Genomic DNA, 18,006 nt, shown 5'->3' on the forward strand with positions numbered 1-18,006 from the left:
ACATCAAATATTTGGTAATATATACGAAACATCTATCCTCAAAAGGATTGAAATAATTGAGAGGCAATCATTTTTTCACGTTGGACATTATTGAACATTTTCCTAGTGGGGTTGCCCTTGTTGGCCCCATTCCTGATTGGAATCCTAATCCCATCCTCTCCCTGGTTTTTTGGATTTTTGTTTGGAGAACACACACCGCTCATCCACAGAAACTACATATGCCCACCGACTTTAGGACTCAAATGTGAAAATCTCATCATCCTTGTCCTTTAAATTTTCACATATTTCCATGAGTAAATCTCAAGCTCTGAAACCAATGATCCATGGCAGCAACATACCCACGGTGGAAGACAATAGCAACAACATCTTCTAGCGACTCTTCCGCACTTCCCTGTTGCTTATTCTTCTCCACCAGTCCTAGCCCACGTACAAAACGAGGTCGCTTCGCTACTGTCTCTTCTTTGTTGCTGAATCCTCATGAATATCATTTGGGTCCAGCAAAGAAGAAGAAATCAGTGGAAATTGGGAGACCCCATCAGCAAACAGTCTCAATTATTCATGATGAGTGCATCAGCAAGGCTAAGGTTAAGGCAAAGTTTGATTGGAAAAAGAGCATTCAGAAGGGAGCCAAGTCAAGGCCTTTGTGGAGGAGGGTTCTGTTTGCATCCAAAAAGATGAAAAGCATCATATTGCTGAATGTAGTCACCATTGTCTACGGTATGTTCCTCTGGTTCTACCCCTTTTTTTTTCCTTTCAAAATATTTCTCTTTTTTCTATCTACTTTCCAACACTCCAAGAAATGTGAAACTTCATCAATAAATTTGCTAATTTTGTTTTTTCTTGTTAGTTAGATAAGGTACATGTGGTTCTCATAATTTTTATAATAGTATAATAAATATTTTTTTTCCTAACTAGACTGAGAAAATAACCTTTCTTTGAAATAAATGGAATAATTGATAAATATTGATTCCATGAGTGATCTCTTCTCATAGTATGGGTTGAAAAGAAAAAACCTTTGGTGTAATCATCAGGGAAAGAAAACAAATACAGGTCTCTATGATCAAGTTCACCATTTTTGCTTCCAATTAAGAGAGGCTGGCTAGTTTCAGAATTAGATTTTGGGTGTGTTATGACTTTCACAATTTGTAAACCAGCTGTTCTGAGCTCTGCCCACCTTCATTCAGGCTTGTAATAAGCATGAGATGATGCTCTGCTGAAGCCTGCCCTTTAAAAATAATTTTCTGTAGCCTGTTTAAGGAGCCATAATTGAAGAACCGGATGTTAAGGACAGGTGAGATTCGGGAAGAGGAGATTTTGTGACAAACTGAGAAGGGAGATCTCGAGATTTATCAAACACCTCATATTTCTAAAGAGTTCTTGGTTTCGAATTGCAGCAAGCAACATTGCAGTTGTGAAAGAGGTGGAAACTGTAATGGACCCAGCAGCCTTCTCTGCAGTGCGATTTGCTGTGTCAGCCATCCCATTCCTACCCTTTGTTTTTCGGGCACGAGGTGATGTTCAGACCCGTAATGCTGGGCTAGAGTTGGGACTGTGGATCAGCTTAGGCTACCTTGTTGAGGCACTCGGACTACTCACATCTGAAGCTGGGCGAGCATCCTTTTTTTCGTTCATTACAGTAAGCACTTAACAAATTAAGCTTCTCTGAAAAATTTATGATGCTTGTAGTACCATTATTTCTAGTGAATTGAGCAGGTTATTGTGGTACCTCTTCTTGATTCAATGTTGGGGGCAATAGTACCTGCTAGAACCTGGTTTGGAGTTCTCATGTCTGTACTAGGGGTTGCTATGCTGGAATGCAGTGGATCTCCTCCTACCGTGAGCTCTCTATACTTCTTTCTCAACAGTCTTTTCTTGCTATCATAAGGGAAAACTTTAGATTAAGGGTATTGGGTTAAATGGTTTCAGGTTGGAGATCTTTTGAACTTCCTAAGCGCAATATTTTTCGGTATTCACATCCTTCGAACCGAACAATTATCGAGAAGCACAAAGAAAGAGAATTTCCTGCCTCTACTTGGATATGAGGTTTGTTCATTTGATAATTTGGGTAATTAACCATTTAATTTAGGCCATGTTCAGTAAGCCACTCTGTGGTTTGATGTAGGTGTGTGTTGTTGCTCTGTTATCTACATTCTGGTATGTAATTGGAGGATGGTTTGATGGAATTCAAGATTCTGACCAAGCATCCTGGACATGGGCAGTGCTGTGGGATTCTATGGTTGCGTTTCCATGGATTCCTGCACTTTATACTGGTGTATTTTCAACTGGATTATGCTTATGGCTGGAGGTAACATTTCTTACTTCTTTTTTTACTTTCTGAACAGACTGATTAAAAGTTGTACATTGGAACAATTTGAGAGGATATATATCACATGTTCACACTAGGATGGGGGATCGATTTTGATGCCATTTGTAATGGTTTACTCCCAACCATATAAAGATTGTTCCTTCTGGGTCCAAAGAGTCATTACAGCTTTGAAACAAATCTGCATAGTTAAGAGGAGTTACATGTAAACACATTTTAAAACTATGATAGCTCTTTGGGCCTAAAACGGATAATATCCATAGTGTTGGAAGCGGATCATTACAAAATGTATCAAAGTCAATCCCCTACTCCAATGAAAGTTCAGGGCATTTGTCTATCTAGGAAGCCAGTATGGGAGTTTGGGACACAAAATTTTCTATTTGGCCCCACAATCCCACCATGGGATACAACTTCGACATTATGTGTGATGTCCCACATCGGATAGGGGAGAATGTTCCTGGCGCTATATATGTAGAGGCTCCTCTTAACCAAGTAGACGTGTTTTAAAGCCGTGAGGGCCCCCTTGGGCCCAAAGCGGACAATATCTACATGGTTGGGTACGGGTCGTTACATTATGTCCCTAAAATGGGGTGTAAACGATGTTTAAAGCCATCATGGCCCTTTGAGTCAGAACGAACAATATCTACGCAAGCCGTAATTATCCTTAGATTTAGGATAGACAATATTTACACAATTAAGGGTGAGTCATTACATATTCTCATTCACCTATCCAGATGGTATCAACATCTCGTATTTTCAGGACTTGCCTGTGCTGTATTCATCTGCAGAAACCATCAATATATTGGAATTTTATCTTCACTTTCAAAGAATTTAGGCTCCACTCTTGGTAGCTCCTTACGGAAAGTGTGTATCTGGACAGATTGGTGCAATGCGTGATGTTTCAGCAACAGAAACAGCCATAATTTACGGCCTAGAACCGCTATGGGGAGCTGGTTTTGCATGGTTTCTCCTCGGTGAGAGATGGGGCACAACGGGATGGATCGGAGCTGCTCTCTTACTGGGTAATGTCTCTTGTTTTTGACACAAGCCCCCCCTTCTCTGCCCCAAAAGTAAACTGAAAATTATAAGGCATTGTTTGATTGCAGGTGGAAGCTTAACAGTACAAATGTTTGGATCTTCATCTTCCAGTGAATCCATAGGAGTTGAAGATGGGGATAAGGAAGTAGATATTCTTGTTTCGGAGAAGCAAAAGCTGCAGACTGGTCTCTCTGCTTCACCTGTAGTTATTATCAGCTCCAGAAAGGATGTAATTGACATGTTAAAGAAGTGATCAAGTTCTCCTATATTTCTCTAAGTTTATGTAAATTCTTTCACAAGTCCACAGGCTGCAGTGATTATCATATGTTCCTTTCCTAGTTTTCTCCAAGATTTTTAAGGCTAATGTGTACATTTATAGATACATTTTTTATACTTGAGTACAGAAATATAAGGGTCAAAAGCTTTATCATTTTGGCTTCAATTCTTGTACTGAAGTTCTGAACCCTTCAGTGGTCGAATTGAATTTTTCACTATACACCAGCAGTCACAATTTGCCTAACAGGATGTACTTCATATTGACACAAACCCTATTAGGTTTAGGAAAGTGAGACTATAGAATTCAATAGCATCCCTTAAAAAGTGCATCATACAATTTCTCCAACGTTGGACTTTCAAATTCGAATCCTTCGAATTTTTACAAACTCCAACTCCCTCGTCCGTTTGTGGCAAATACAACTGCCTTTTTATTTTATGGTAAACATAACAGAAGTTCTTACTAGATATCAAACCAACAACTACAGGCCATGGTTTCCAATCCATTTGTAGCTAAGCAGACACTGAAAAGGAGAATAAACGAGAATTGGGATTCACTTCTTCTTTGCAATGAAAAGGCCCCATCTCTGCTCACCAGATGAACTCCTCATCAGCTTAGCCTTCCAACCATCAACTATTTCATTGTAGTCGTCCTGGGGATTATTCAGATAATAAAAGGAATAAGAACCAAATTGTAAAGTAGATAAAACCAAAGGCTAATCTCATTTAATATAAATGAAAAGAAAATGAGAGAAAATGAAGCACGCATACTTCGGAGAAGTCCTGAACAAATTCATTCTTGTTTGTCTCAACAGCATTTAACTCCCTCTGCAGAACTTGTAGGAACTGCGCACAACAAAACCATTGTTTCAAATTGAGAAACACATGATACCGTGCATAGCATACTCATAGACGGAAAAAAAAAATGCAGGTGTATACCAACCTGATCAGTTCTATCCTCTGCAATGACCTCAATGAAACCAGCATCTCTAAGCATCTGTAGATGATTCAACATAGAAGATTAGGCTTGTTATACAAGGAGAATATGCCCCCAAAAAAAAAGATGAAGAAAATCTTGGGTTGATGACACGAACTATACCTCACCATACGCTTCCACATCGTGGAGATCATACCCTCTTTGTTTAATATACTCTGAAAATTCTGATGATGGAGGTCCAGCTCTTTTGCAGTAATCACTAATCAGAACTTTACCTCCTGGCTTCAGCCACTTGAAAAAGGATTTAAATAGTGCAGGTTTGTCCTGGAAATACATCACAAGTTGTTCAATAATAGTGCAATCATGGAATGAAGTAAATGAAATAAAATAAAACAAAACAAAGAAATCGAATCTTCAGGCCAAACCCACAACAAATTGCCCATATATGCCACACAAGTAGAGTACAAGTTGATAGGCTGTTGGATTAGATGTCCAACTTAAATATAATAAAGATTAGGTTAGAGCCAAGACTTAAATCTGTTCAAGGGAAATTAGCTTGATTTAAGACCACTCATATGATGGAAACCTTCACTACAAATCTGTATTTGTACTTGCATGTGTTTCCGGGGTATATTTCAAGGTTCTTCCCCAAAAAAGCTAACAGAGCATGACACTATTTTACTCAGGAAATTGGATATAGACTGTCTTACACCTCAACTCACAACTTCTTCAGACACAGAAAGAAGAATATTGCATACCTAAAGAAAAGAGAAAATGCTCATGAATGCTTAAGAAGGGTAAGCCCTTATATGCACATGCTTTTCAAACCAAATGGAACAAAATATAAAGGCAGAATAATAAAATTAACAGATGCATAACCATTCAAAAGTCCCACAGAAAAAAGAAAGGTATATTACTTGAATGTGAAGAATGGTGTCACGGCTGTAGATCACATCAAATGTGTTGTCAGGATATGATTTCTTGGTGCAGTCAGCTACCTCGAATTCAACTGAGCACTTGAGTCCGATCGCACGTTCAAGAGCAAAAGAAACCATATTTATGGAGAGGTCAATGCCAACAACCTCAACATCAAAGTTCTCTGCCATATAGAAGTCACCTCCTCCAATGCCACAGCCCACATCTAGGACCTTCTGGCCAGGTTTAAGGTCCAGTTTTCCCACAAATTCTTTTGTTGTCTCTGCTCAAAGACCAGGGTTCACTCAAAGAAATTAGAAGAATACTAATTAACAAGTCACTGAATTTCAAATGATTCATGAAAACCAGCTAATAATTATCTGGCAGAATTGTCATAAGCATAGTCACAATGTCCACTGTATCAAGTATTGATTTTTGTATATTCCATAGTCTGTTGTACTATACCATGCATAAAAAGATACACTCGTGTTTTTAAAATAAATTGCAAGATGTAGAAAAATCAAACACAGAGAATATGAACACTTAAATATTGTTCATATTCATGAAAATTTTAGGTTTTCAAACATTGATTTTCTCCTAATATAGATATAATAGCAAGAGGGGAAAAAAATTTGGAGTCATACAAGATATAATTAACAAAATCTGACATTTGACAAGAACTTCCCCTACACAAATTCCTAGTTCTTCAATGTCACAAAATGAGGGAAAGAACATATCACGGCACAACCATATATATTACCTATCCAATTAGTTAATGCATCATTGGGTTCTAAGTTCAAACCAACTGATCCAGACTTCGTAAATGTTCATTTACAACACAGAAGACAAGTCAACCAAGGACATAAATTTTGAGCAACACAAGCAAATGTTGCAAAGTGTTTCAAGTTCTTATTTTGTACATATTCCTTTTGATAAAGAATATTATATGCAACATATTTCATATATTGGTATTTCCTTGTGAAAATATATTTCCTTATAAAATAAGAAAAGATATTGGGAATATCTCTATAAATGTCTAAGTCATAAAGAGAAACTATTATGAGATTGGGATGGTCTTGTAGATGGTCCTTTTTTATCTATAGATGTAGGCATGGTTGGCTGAATCATATATATATACACTCGTGTGAGTTTGTTTAGTTTTATGTTATTGCATCAACACACGGCATCAAAGCTTTTCACTGGTTTAAAGTAATAATTCATGACTAAGACACTCACAAAGCCTTCAGCTCAGAGTAACATAACCTGATACAAGGTAATCAAAGTCTGGGTATACTAAGCAGAGTATGGTAGAAGGACAAATAATCTGGATAATTAACAGAAAATTGAAGTGTTGGAATGAAGTAGAAAAACTTAACACAAACTCAGTGTCCTATCAGAGTTTCCCCTCAAGATAATAGAAAGTTAGCATTACCCTCTCTAAATCAATGAATACAAATAGTTCAGTTACCATATAACTTTGTTAATATTTTAATCAACTGAAACTTGGTTTCTAGAATTAAGTCAAAATTTTATGAAACAATTCAAGGAGTTGGGATTTAGAATTGTGATCATATGATTTCTAACTTAAAAAATGATGCCAGAACAATTGACAACCAATATTATTCCTGCAGCCTTGCTACTAAAGATCAAATCAAACTCATCTGAAATCCTAACGGAAAAGAATTTTTATATTCAACAAAATCAATACACAAAGATTTTTCATGTTGTTTTTCTTTAAAAAAAAATGTTCTATTAGGAGTTAAAAAATGAATTTGGTAAAAGTGTCATACCAATCCCTCCTGTGCTTACAAAGCCTTCTCCAAAGACACGTTCATAGCGTAATATGCCATTACATTTATACTGAACATTATCCAAGAACTTCTGGAAGCCCTTATCATCCTGTGAGCTGACTTTTTGCCATAACCAGCAAATCTACATTATGTAATCATCACAGTCATATTTTTCAGTCTGTCAGTTTTACAAAGATAATACAGAAAATCAAAGGGAAGACTATCCAAATTTATTACCTGATTTTGATTCTTTTTGTTTCTCACATAAGCTCCAATGCATTTACAGCCAACAAGAGATAGTTCATAGAGATTCCCGGAACAATCATGTGTTTGGCATTCTTTAAACACCTGCAGGACAACATAATTATGTTTGAACAAATTAGCAGTGTCATATAAAGCATAACTCCACATGCAGAACCCAGGCTATCACCATTTACGTATATTAATGCTAGTTATCCTTTTGAGAAGATACATTGATATTAACCGTTCAAAACTTGTTCTAGAATTTGGTAAAATAGATCTTAACTGAATGATTTGAATTAAATATCACCTCTTCAAAACATCATTATTACTACAACATGAGGGAACCTGAGTCGGGAAAAATGAAGCATAGAATTTTCTGAAGTTGAACCATGCTCTAAGGACCTAAGGCAAGACATAGCCCTACTTTGAATTTTAATGAATTGAATTCTCCAACAAGTCTCAGTTCATTTAATGTCTACATACTTAAATTGCCTTCTGATCACCAATACCTCATACGCAGGCATGATAAATAATTTCTGTTATAGGGATATCCTTCTGCACATGTTAATCAACTGCAGTCACAAAAGTGACTCATAGAAAATATAAACAACAACAGCAATTTTTATCATGGAAATTCAATTGACTAAAATGGTGAAAATAATTTGCAAAACAAACCTTTGTATAAAATCTGGGTTCCCGATAGTGGGTCGGATTTACTTTTCGCTTGGAATCTCCAGACTGATGAAAACACGACTCTCTGAAGAAAATAAAGCCTCCAACCTTTAACCATTTGACCATTCTTTCAACCAGTTCCTCAACCTGCAATCCATGGGGAATGAAGAAGGGTGTTATAGCATATGAAACAATCATTAGCTGGTGAGCAACAAGACAGTGGGAATACGTCAAACAAAAAGGCCAAATCTCACACGTTAAGCTATGAATTATAGATTTAGTATCAGAACTGACGAGAGTAATACTTGAAGATATTCTGAAATGAATCATCAGTACCATATAAGACTATATGCCAACAGATGAAGTCCTGAGGTAAATATACCACCACAAGAAATAGTAGCATAAAGGACAATAGAAAGTCCCAGTGGAAAATGGAAGCCTTGATTCTGGTCATGAACTTATAACTATAAAATCAGAGAGAAATAGCATCCACACAAAGAAAAATGAAAATGTTGACATCTGTCCTAGGAAAGTATATAAAAACACTGGCCCACATTTTGCTCCTCTCAAATTACTAGTGCTATATTGGCCTCCAGCTTCCACTTATGTGGCAAAGTCCCTTGCTTGCCATTAGAACGATGCAAACATAGGTGGTGTGACAATTCAGTAAAGAGAATTCACCGTTAATCTCCCAGGGGGCCATAAAATATTTTCCACAATAAACAGGAAGATTAGATAGTGACGAGATGAAAATGCCAGCCATGCTCAGACACGAAGGAAATAGAGCACATGTGAGGAAATCAATGGAAGTAACTAGATGAGAAATGCAGGTCTACGAACGCAACTTTCTAAATTCTATAAGTATTTTAAAGAATTAAATTATTTTACTTTAAAAAATTGTTAGCAAATAGGTGATGCGCCGAAGCTAAACCTTTCTCTTTTTTTCTGGATTCTCCTGAACACTATAATACTTCAATAAGCCAGACATTCAACTAGTAGCCCTTATAGCATAGCATGTTATCAAGTACATACCTCTTTATCAGAAAGATACATCAGAAGCCAATTAGAGAATATCAAGTCCACTGATTCTGCTGAAAAATTCAGCTCTGGAGATGCCACATCAGCACACATAAACTTGACATTCTTGTAGTGCCCATTTATGCTTTCATTCTGCAAAGTGGACATTGAAAGAGAAGATTCAACTAAGCTTCATATTTGAGCATTATTCTTGCTTTTTTTTACAAGAACAGATGATATTTGTCAAGGTAGGAAACCAAAGTTACCTTTTTTATAACACTTTCAATAAAGTCCAAAGAGATAACCTGGCCAGCTTTCTGAGCTAATTCACCAGTAAAACGACCAATACCTGCTCCTAGTTCCAAAACTGATTTCCCATCAAATGGTGGGAGTAGTGAAAGCACCTATTTGTAGTTCACTAAATTAGATTTCGGAAGTTCAGCATGGACGATATGACAAACAACATCTCCAAAACATAATATAAAACAAATAAATAAATAAATAAGAACAGGAGTGGGGAGCATCTTTATCATTGATCTATTTCTCTTAGCTTGACATACCGATAAAACTGATCGAAAATATTGAACAAGATCATAGACATTAGAAAAAGCTGAGAACAGTAAAATGGTGTCAAGGCAAACAATTTTACGTATAAAAAAAGGAGGATAAAAAAATTATAGTTGAATTCAAACGCACAAAAGCAAAGGGGGGAAAATAATTTATCAGTATAAATGTTAATGATGTAAATAATTAATAAAGTCTACAATTCCTTTATTTCCATGATGAAACCACTTCATTTATCTCACATAGCTTCCTCACAAGCCAAAAGATTACCAGATCTAGCTCACCCCCAACTTAAAATGAATATATAAAGATCATAACTAAACTTGAAGTACATCTCTTGCATAGCAGAGCCACCACATTTCTCAATATATTAAAACTGAAAAATGCAAGAAAAGAAGGAAAGCTCTCATTGATGCATGTCATCCCTCAAAAAAAATTGACACTTGCTAATTGAAGCCAAAAAGAAAATGAATGAGACAGAAAGTGAGTAGACACTAGGCAAAAGACACTTGTAGATCAAGAAGTACGCTTTCTTTTGGCACTATACACTTTCTCTTCCTTTCTTTTTTCTGTACTCTTCTTTTCTTGAATGGAATTTCAAAAGACAAGTAAAGAACAAGCATGCCTTTTAGTAGAGAACTTGTAATATCTATTACTCATTAGAAAGAATAAGGTTTAGAAAGTTCTGTGACTTGTTAATGGTTCTATTTGCTTCCTTCAGAAACAAGTGGACCTTTTGCAGTAGATTCCTAACATTTGGCTTATAACTTATAAGATACCACCCTTCCAAACAGTGCATTTTTGCATACCTCTCCCAAAGATAAAACAATATGTACCATGTGTTTTATGTATCAAAGTAATTCCTCAAACCAAAAGAAAACTCCCTCCAAAGAAAGGATTTCAATAGAGGGAAAAGGTAAAAGAATTTTGTTTCTACTTTTATTTTCTCATATACCCGTGTAATGTTAGATATATGTAAATATAAAGGAAGTGGATCAGGGTCTGATTACCAGTCCCATAACTCCCAATAGAAAAAGAATAATGATACTTTGAAAAACGTTAAATTTGTATGATCTTAAAACATGAAGAAAATATAGTAATTTTTAAATAAAATCAGGAAAAAAGTGAATTGTATATAAAAATATTTGTATTAAAATAAGTTCAATAAAAGAAAAAGGAAGAAGATAACAAAGAAAACTTGAAAACTCCACTAATATATAGTTTATGCACATGTTGTATCCTATTTGTCAAGATATTACTGCATCAGCAGACTCATATCGAATCTGTGATTTGATTAGCCTTCTCTCAAAAAGTTGCATTGGTAGCCATCGACTCCCTCGCCTTTTAATTTATTAGCCCAAACTGTTTTTTTTTTTTTTTTTTCTATTTTCTATTCTTAGAAAACAAAAAACAGGGTGTTTTAAGAGAACTTATTTTAGTTGTTTTCAGTTGTTTTTTTAGAGCTGTTTTAAATAATAATTATACAAATATATATAATGATTAAAAATAAAGTTATGGACATAAAAATTATTTTTAAAACATATTTAAAAATATTAAAAATAAGTTAAAAACAATTTTAGGTTCCAAATAGACTTTTGTTATACAAAACATCAAAGGACAATTTTCAAAAAATGTTCTTAAAAACTATTTTAAAAAATAGTTACCAAACAACGCCTTTTAACTTCTTATAGTTTTTTTTTTCTACGTAAAGAATCATAACTATTACAACAAATCTTCAATATGAAGCTAATAAAAAACTGGAGAAACCGCATACAGGGGCCTGTCTGTATGTGCCTCTTGCAAAAATATTTTGATGTTTTCTAAAACAGAACCATTTTCAGAAGATCATTTGAAAACAATTTGCAGAAATTTTCAGAATCATATCACTTTCAGAGAATAGTTTTCATTTCCCCCTTCAAACAAGGCCCAGTAAACCCAAGATGACCTCACCCAGAGCCACTAAGGAATAAAATAAAATAAAATAAAATAATTCCGTTCGAAAACTATCAAAATCAAATTAAATTAAATAATTCAGTTCAAAACCATCAAAATAAAAAACCGTGCCTAAAAAAATCATTTTCACTTGGTACTAACAAACATAGACATTAACTCTCTCCCCTCCTAGTTCAATCGCCCTCGACCTTTTATGCCTTTTTTCATTGAAAGGAAACTACTAACCATGGCAAAACCTCAACAAGGCAGCAATTGGCAACCAATAAAGTTTATTTACCAGAGAATGACCTCGACGAGTCGGATCAAATCAAATAATTCGAAATGCAAACACATCAAACTAAAAGTACGCGCATCAGATCCATGAGAAAAGAGACATTACTTCAGGTCTCTCTTCCTTGTCAAGGTCAGCGGCTTTGGAATCGAGCATCATCGCCTCAACAGTGAGGTCCGCCGAGTGCTCCGCCCAGTAGTTCTTCTGGATCTCACGCTCTTGTCCTACTACAAAACCAATTGCATCAAATATATCAGCACTCATAGATTTTATATAAAAAAAAAAAAAATACAATTCAATTGCATTGAAAATTTGAAAGAAAAAAAAAAAAAAGTAGAGAGAGAGAGCGTCTGGACCTTGAGCGGCCATGGCTGGATGTTGAGAAATGGAATGAGGATGAGAATGCAGTAATCGAGAGAAAGCAGTGAATGCGGTTATGTAAGGGGCTCTAACAACCCTCAACTGCGAGGCGAGATCTCGAAAAAGTCCTTGATCTACGGTTATAGCCCCTGCCTCTCTGCTGCATCACCACCTCTTTGTCACTGCCTCTCCTGACTCTCTTTCTCTCTGGTTCGTTCCCATTCTGTTATGAATTTATAGGCCCGAGGGTGTCGGCTGATTCACTCCGTTTGAACTCTTCTTTCGCCGCTGTACATGTTATTTCCATTACCATTTTTACCTATTTCTTTTGGAAATATCTGAGAAAATAATATTAAAAATTACACGTGTAATCCTATTTTAACGTTTTATCCGATATTTTTTTTTTACCTAAAAATTGTTTTAGACGATAAAAGAATTTAAAAAATTATTAAAATAATATTTTGTTAAAAAAAAATAAAGATTATATTTCATGTATTGTTCTCCATTTGCATTTATTTCTTCTAAAACTTGGTGCCCAAGTAACCGTGTTCATTTTGTAAATAGTAAAGAAGTTTTCTATGATACAAAAGTTTTTACTACCATATTAAAAATATCATCTAATATAAAATGATCAAATAATAAAAAAAAAAATAGTCTTATTATATTATATACTTTACATTTATTTATTTTATAAACTTAAATTTTTTTAAAAATTGATAATTTAATATGATATCATAAGAGGTCACATGCTTGGCTCTCGTGATATGTTTGTTTCTCATTTTGATATGTGACCTAAATATAATTTATTTGATAATGATTTTAAAAAATATTTGTAATATTTTTAATATTTAAAATTTTTTATTATTTAAATATTAGAATTATTAAAGATGGTGTTAGACACGTAAAAAAAAAAAGGTGGATGGAGAGGATCATGGCAGGTGGATAGTTGGGGAGAAAGGCGTGAAAAAGGAAGGGCCAAAAGGAGGAGAATCTTAAGAGATCAGGATCGTGGTGGGCAGGGGCACGTGAAGCGTGGCACTTGATCCAAAGTTCTGGTATCAAATTTTTGGCAATACTATCTTCTGCCCTCACTACTCACTCCCACAAATTATAAAATCCCAATACACATATCTCCATGATTGAAGTGCCTTGTGTCACAACCCACTCCCATATGAGGTTAGAGAATACCTAAATCCGTGACACTGAGCTCTCCTGCCGCTTTGTGACATTGAAGGATACAGTTACATGGAAGACAAAAAGAAAATATTAGAAAGATAATTTTTTTATATTTGATTTTCTTTATAAAAAAATATTAAATATGATTCAAACTAGTTTAAAACTTTTATATTTTTAATTATTAATTTTTATATTAAAAAATTAAAATAAGTTTGAAATAGTAAATACAAATAATTTATTAATTTTAATTTTTTTTTCCTTTATTTATTTTTTGACCTTTTCTTTCTACCTTCAACCAAACTTACCCCATGATTTATTCTATTAAATAAAATTTTAGGCTTCTTGAAAAATACAAGACATAGAAAATAGAGAAAAACAAAAAGATAAATGAAGAAAATAAAATATATATATTATTTTTCTTAATTTTTTTTTATTTTCTTAGTAATTTATGACAACCAAATGTAGATTTAAATCTTTTCTTTTTGAACTAATTCCCTTACTCAACAACTATCCAACATGGGTGATTGGAAAATATAATAAAATTACCAAAATTATGTTTAAGATAAGAAAAGAAAATTTTTAATAAAATAAAATACTAAATAAAAGATATTTAGGGAAATAATTTTCTTATTTTTAGATATCATAAAAAAATGTGACAAAGTAAAATACCAAGGGAAAGGAGAGGAAAATTCTCATTTTTCTTAGAAAAAACGAGAAAAAAATAAGAAAAAATATTTTTATTAATAATTTAATTTTTTTTTCTTTCAACTTATTAAACACACTCTTATTTTTTATTATTATTTTTATTATTAATATATCAATATCCTATTAACAATCTTTTGATATGTAGTAGAAATCAAGACAACTGTTCAGGCTTAATGTTTAATACCAGAAATGGCCTTAGTTTATATAGCATGATGCCGATTGCCGATTGCCGACACGGAAATAAACTAAAATTGATGATGGATTCTCCTTTTTTAATTCACAATTTAAGCATGGGAACAAAGCAAATCAACCAACGAAGACAGACAAAAAGGTCGTTGTCTTATTTGAATTTGGCTTTTCTGAAACCAACTCCGTGATTTCAGAAAGTAATCCCCACACTCACATGCAATTGCATCTCGTACTGGTCCCAAGCTCTAATTATTTAATTTGAGTGGTAGAATATTTATGTTCTCGGAATTAATATTTTTTTTAATAGAAATTAAGTAATTTGTAAAACCAATTTAATAATTTAGAGTGATTTAATAATTTAATAAAATAATTTAATCGTACAATTTAAAATAAAAAATAATTTTAAGTAATAAGTAAAAAAAAAATTATTTTTAAGTTTATATTTTTATTTTACTTTTTTTCTCATCATTTACTTTAGTTATTGTTGACAAATCGAAGGGTTAACCACATCCATCAATCTTCCCTTGTGCACTGGGGATAGGGTATGCACCTTTTCTAACAACAATTACTTTTAGGACAATTGATAGCGCCTAAAGTCACACAATTACCTCTATAATTTATTTTTTATTACTCCATGACCTCCATTGTTACTTGACTTTGTTCCTCTAATTATAATTTATGAAAATAAATATGTCAATTTGATGATTAAGAATACATTCTAAGTTTTTTTATTTTATCAAATAACCTTAATATTTAAAATAAAAATTAAATAATAAATTTTAAGTTAATATATTTAATATAATTAAACTTAAAGTCAACTTAAGTATTTAAATAATAAGTATTCCTTGCAAAAAATGATTTTTAATGTCAAAAGTACCTTTGATATTTTTTTTATAGAGAAAAAATTTTAATTATAAAAAATAGAATTTTTGCAAACATCACGTTCATTGAGAAATTAGTTTTCAGCTTTTTTTTATTATAGGTAAGAACAATTTTTAAAACATAGACACCTTGTTGAAGTAAGCGTAACCCTTTTAACTCAAGCTCATATGCTTCATCAATATGGGTGGGAATCATTTTTAACTGCTATTTTTTTTTAATAAATTCGGCTCTCAATCACCTTTAACATTTTGATGCCTTCTTTAAGCAAAAATCAAATTAACATTTCATTTCCTAAGCTTACCTTCGGTTCTCGAAAAGTATTAAGGAAATAAAAAATGCTGATGAAAATGATTTTCTTATATTTTATTATAATATAGAATATAATAAAATAAAATAAAATAAAAAATAAATAAAATTAGTTAGACACTTATATATTTTAAAATCATTTAGTATTTATTTCAAATAATTAAAGTAAGTGAAATGAATTTAAAATAACTTATAAAAATAATTTATTAATTTAAATCTTTTTTATTTACCATTATTTTTTCTTTCCTTTTACTATTCTTTTATATTTTATTTTCCTTATTTTCTTTCAAGTTTTTCGAAAACAAACATAGCCTAAAGTCTTTTGGTTGTGCTTAGTATCTTTTCCTTGAACCCTACAACAAACATGAGTTTAATTTTCATACATAGCAATGGTGTCTTTTGTAGGATATGGTTCTTGTCACAAAGGGTATAAGCGTCTTCATTCATTGGTCTTCTTTATATTGGAAAGAATGTTAACTTTGATGAGTTCAAGTTTCTTTCTCCCTGAAAAATACAGAGTTCACACAATTTTTCCTGACGAATCCCTATGCAAACCGGCCTGACTCGGGCCCTCTTGGTTGGGGTTCGGGCCGGTCCAGAAATTTAACTCTAGCCTAAGCTCGATCATAAGCCTAACTCTTTGATGTATATAATTACATTTATATATATAAAAAAAAATTAACTAGATTTAAATATTCAGAATTGCTACCTTTTACAATGATTTAAATCTTATATAATTTATAATATTTATAGATTTACAACTTTGTTATGATGCCCAGGCTAGCTTGGGCCAGCCCAAGGGCTTGGGCTCAAGCTTAAAAAGTCAGCCCAAGATTAATCCTTTGGAATTGGGCCATTCTTAGACTGTGCTTGGATGTGAGCCGGACTGGCTTTGGTCTTGAAAGTGTTGGCTGGGTTGGGCTGAGCCTTGGGCCAACAGACGAAATTTTCGTCCCTTTGTATTCTTATTATCTCAGTGGCTTCTCCCGTGCTTATTATTCAAGAAAATCCCATGAATTTGCTTGGTTATCACATAAATCTTTTCCTGTAATTAATTTTGAATCACCCAAAAATGTGACATTTTGAAAAAAATAAAATAAAAATAAAAATAAAAATCAGCGTACTATTTGATTGATGGGCTATGAGTTGGGCCAACAGAAAACAGAAGTATTCTCTGGCCCAAAGGGTTGAAGCTACGAGGCCTAGAAAAAAATGAGCATATTGATGGGCTGTGAGTTGGGCCAACAGAAAACAGAAGTGTTCCCTGGCCTAAAATAGTTGAAAGTTGAAACTATGAAGCCCTGTCCCTGATGGACCTAATGAGCCTGTAGACCAACGGAAAGTTAAAATTAGGGGCACACCAATTGCCACTTTTTAGCAATTAAATCAATAATATAAACTAAAATATATATACAATTACAATTAAATGTTTTAAAGTTAAAAATAATATAAGGTAATAATAAATTAAAATAAAATAATTTTTCTACAAACCAAATATCTTCTTCCCCAATGATCAATATTCTATATGTACATATATATTTATGAATAAATATTAATAAAGGTAAATATGCTAATTTAATAATTTTACAAAAAAAAAAAAATTAAGTTAATTCTATCAAACCATCTTAATGCTTTTAAAGGAAAAGTAAGAGTTAAACGAAAAAATTTCAAGTCAACAACTAATCTCTCCAACAAATGAAGATATTTTGGCATGAGGAATCTTTACCTACATGCTAAAATAGAAAAATACAAATTAATTTAATTTAAAAATGTGAAAATATAGTTTGTTTTTATTCTAAAATTTTAACCAATTATTCATGAGGTAGTGTATATTAACGAGCATAATATGCATAGTGAACTCAAATCCTATAAGTTTAAGCTTTTAGGAAAATTGGAAGTTCAATAACAAGATTCTAGACTGGGTTGATATTAGACCTCAGAAAAAAATGGTCTTCTCCATCCAATCCACTAGTATAATATGTAATCTTTTGCAACAAATTTTTTTCGACATTATAGCTTGTTGGAGAGCCTCATTGACGAATTTATGTATCATTTCTTATTTTAAAAAATAACTTATGCAAAATTTTAATTTATTTTTTTGCAACGTGCCTATGGGATACAAATATGCCCACTATGTCCCGTATGGATTTTTAGGGAAGATTCGGGACCATGACATAAATGCTATACTAAGTGTCCATTCATAGGAGATGCATACAAAGAAAAGTGCTCACCATCCATTGATAAAAGAAATTAACATGTCAAATGATGATACTTGTTTTTCTATTTCCATTAGTGGACTTTGCTTAGAAGAAGCTTTTCATGTTATTAAGATATCTCTTAACAATTATCTCTTCACCTCTTTAAGAGACAAGAGCTTCCATTGCATTAAGAC

General features: G+C 33.2%; 2 protein-coding genes across 6 annotated transcripts; one reads left to right on the forward strand and one right to left on the reverse strand.

Annotated features, from left to right (window-relative positions):
* The first annotated feature begins 203 nt into the window (after positions 1-203).
* On the forward strand, positions 204-3,791 carry LOC117910656. Of its 4 annotated transcripts, none has more exons than XM_034824766.1 (7): positions 207-717; positions 1,395-1,636; positions 1,714-1,836; positions 1,927-2,043; positions 2,123-2,305; positions 3,204-3,345; positions 3,430-3,791. In XM_034824766.1, the coding sequence occupies exons 1-7, from the start codon at positions 324-326 to the stop codon at positions 3,612-3,614; spliced, it is 1,386 nt and encodes a 461-aa protein (XP_034680657.1). In that variant the 5' UTR covers positions 207-323; the 3' UTR covers positions 3,615-3,791. The 4 variants fall into 4 exon arrangements, with proteins under 4 accessions (XP_034680659.1, XP_034680658.1, XP_034680657.1 ...); XM_034824769.1 differs by lacking the exon at positions 207-717 and adding an exon at positions 1,012-1,291; XM_034824768.1 differs by lacking the exons at positions 3,204-3,345; positions 3,430-3,791 and adding an exon at positions 3,084-3,196 and having other exon boundaries at positions 204-717.
* Positions 3,792-3,917: 126 nt separating this feature from the next.
* On the reverse strand, positions 3,918-12,547 carry LOC117910655 (phosphoethanolamine N-methyltransferase-like). Of its 2 annotated transcripts, none has more exons than XM_034824765.1 (12): positions 12,353-12,547; positions 12,105-12,220; positions 9,475-9,612; positions 9,224-9,361; positions 8,195-8,338; positions 7,514-7,624; positions 7,277-7,418; positions 5,489-5,769; positions 4,734-4,895; positions 4,578-4,631; positions 4,406-4,480; positions 3,918-4,287 (listed from the first exon to the last, which is right to left on the reverse strand). In XM_034824765.1, the coding sequence occupies exons 1-12, from the start codon at positions 12,363-12,365 to the stop codon at positions 4,189-4,191; spliced, it is 1,473 nt and encodes a 490-aa protein (XP_034680656.1). In that variant the 5' UTR covers positions 12,366-12,547; the 3' UTR covers positions 3,918-4,188. The 2 variants fall into 2 exon arrangements, with proteins under 2 accessions (XP_034680656.1, XP_034680654.1); XM_034824763.1 differs by having other exon boundaries at positions 12,105-12,223.
* Positions 12,548-18,006: the final 5,459 nt, after the last annotated feature.

This window comes from Vitis riparia, unplaced genomic scaffold (genome assembly GCF_004353265.1).
Source record: "Vitis riparia cultivar Riparia Gloire de Montpellier isolate 1030 unplaced genomic scaffold, EGFV_Vit.rip_1.0 scaffold804_pilon_pilon, whole genome shotgun sequence".
NCBI classification, from domain to species: domain Eukaryota; kingdom Viridiplantae; phylum Streptophyta; class Magnoliopsida; order Vitales; family Vitaceae; genus Vitis; species Vitis riparia.

What these genes read in the sequence shown, in the direction of transcription:
- LOC117910656 (XM_034824766.1), top strand. Translation starts at nt 324, where the DNA reads ATGGCAGCAACATACCCACGGTGGAAGACAATAGCAACAACATCTTCT. An exon ending in CCTTTTTTTCGTTCATTACA is followed by an intron (nt 1,637 to 1,713) that starts GTAAGCACTTAA and finishes TGAATTGAGCAG; the next exon opens with GTTATTGTGGTACCTCTTCT. An exon ending in GCAGTGGATCTCCTCCTACC is followed by an intron (nt 1,837 to 1,926) that starts GTGAGCTCTCTA and finishes AAATGGTTTCAG; the next exon opens with GTTGGAGATCTTTTGAACTT.
- LOC117910655 (XM_034824763.1), bottom strand. An exon ending in ACAAGGAAGAGAGACCTGAA is followed by an intron (nt 9,613 to 12,104) that starts GTAATGTCTCTT and finishes AACTACAAATAG; the next exon opens with GTGCTTTCACTACTCCCACC. An exon ending in TGTATCTTTCTGATAAAGAG is followed by an intron (nt 8,339 to 9,223) that starts GTATGTACTTGA and finishes CATGGATTGCAG; the next exon opens with GTTGAGGAACTGGTTGAAAG.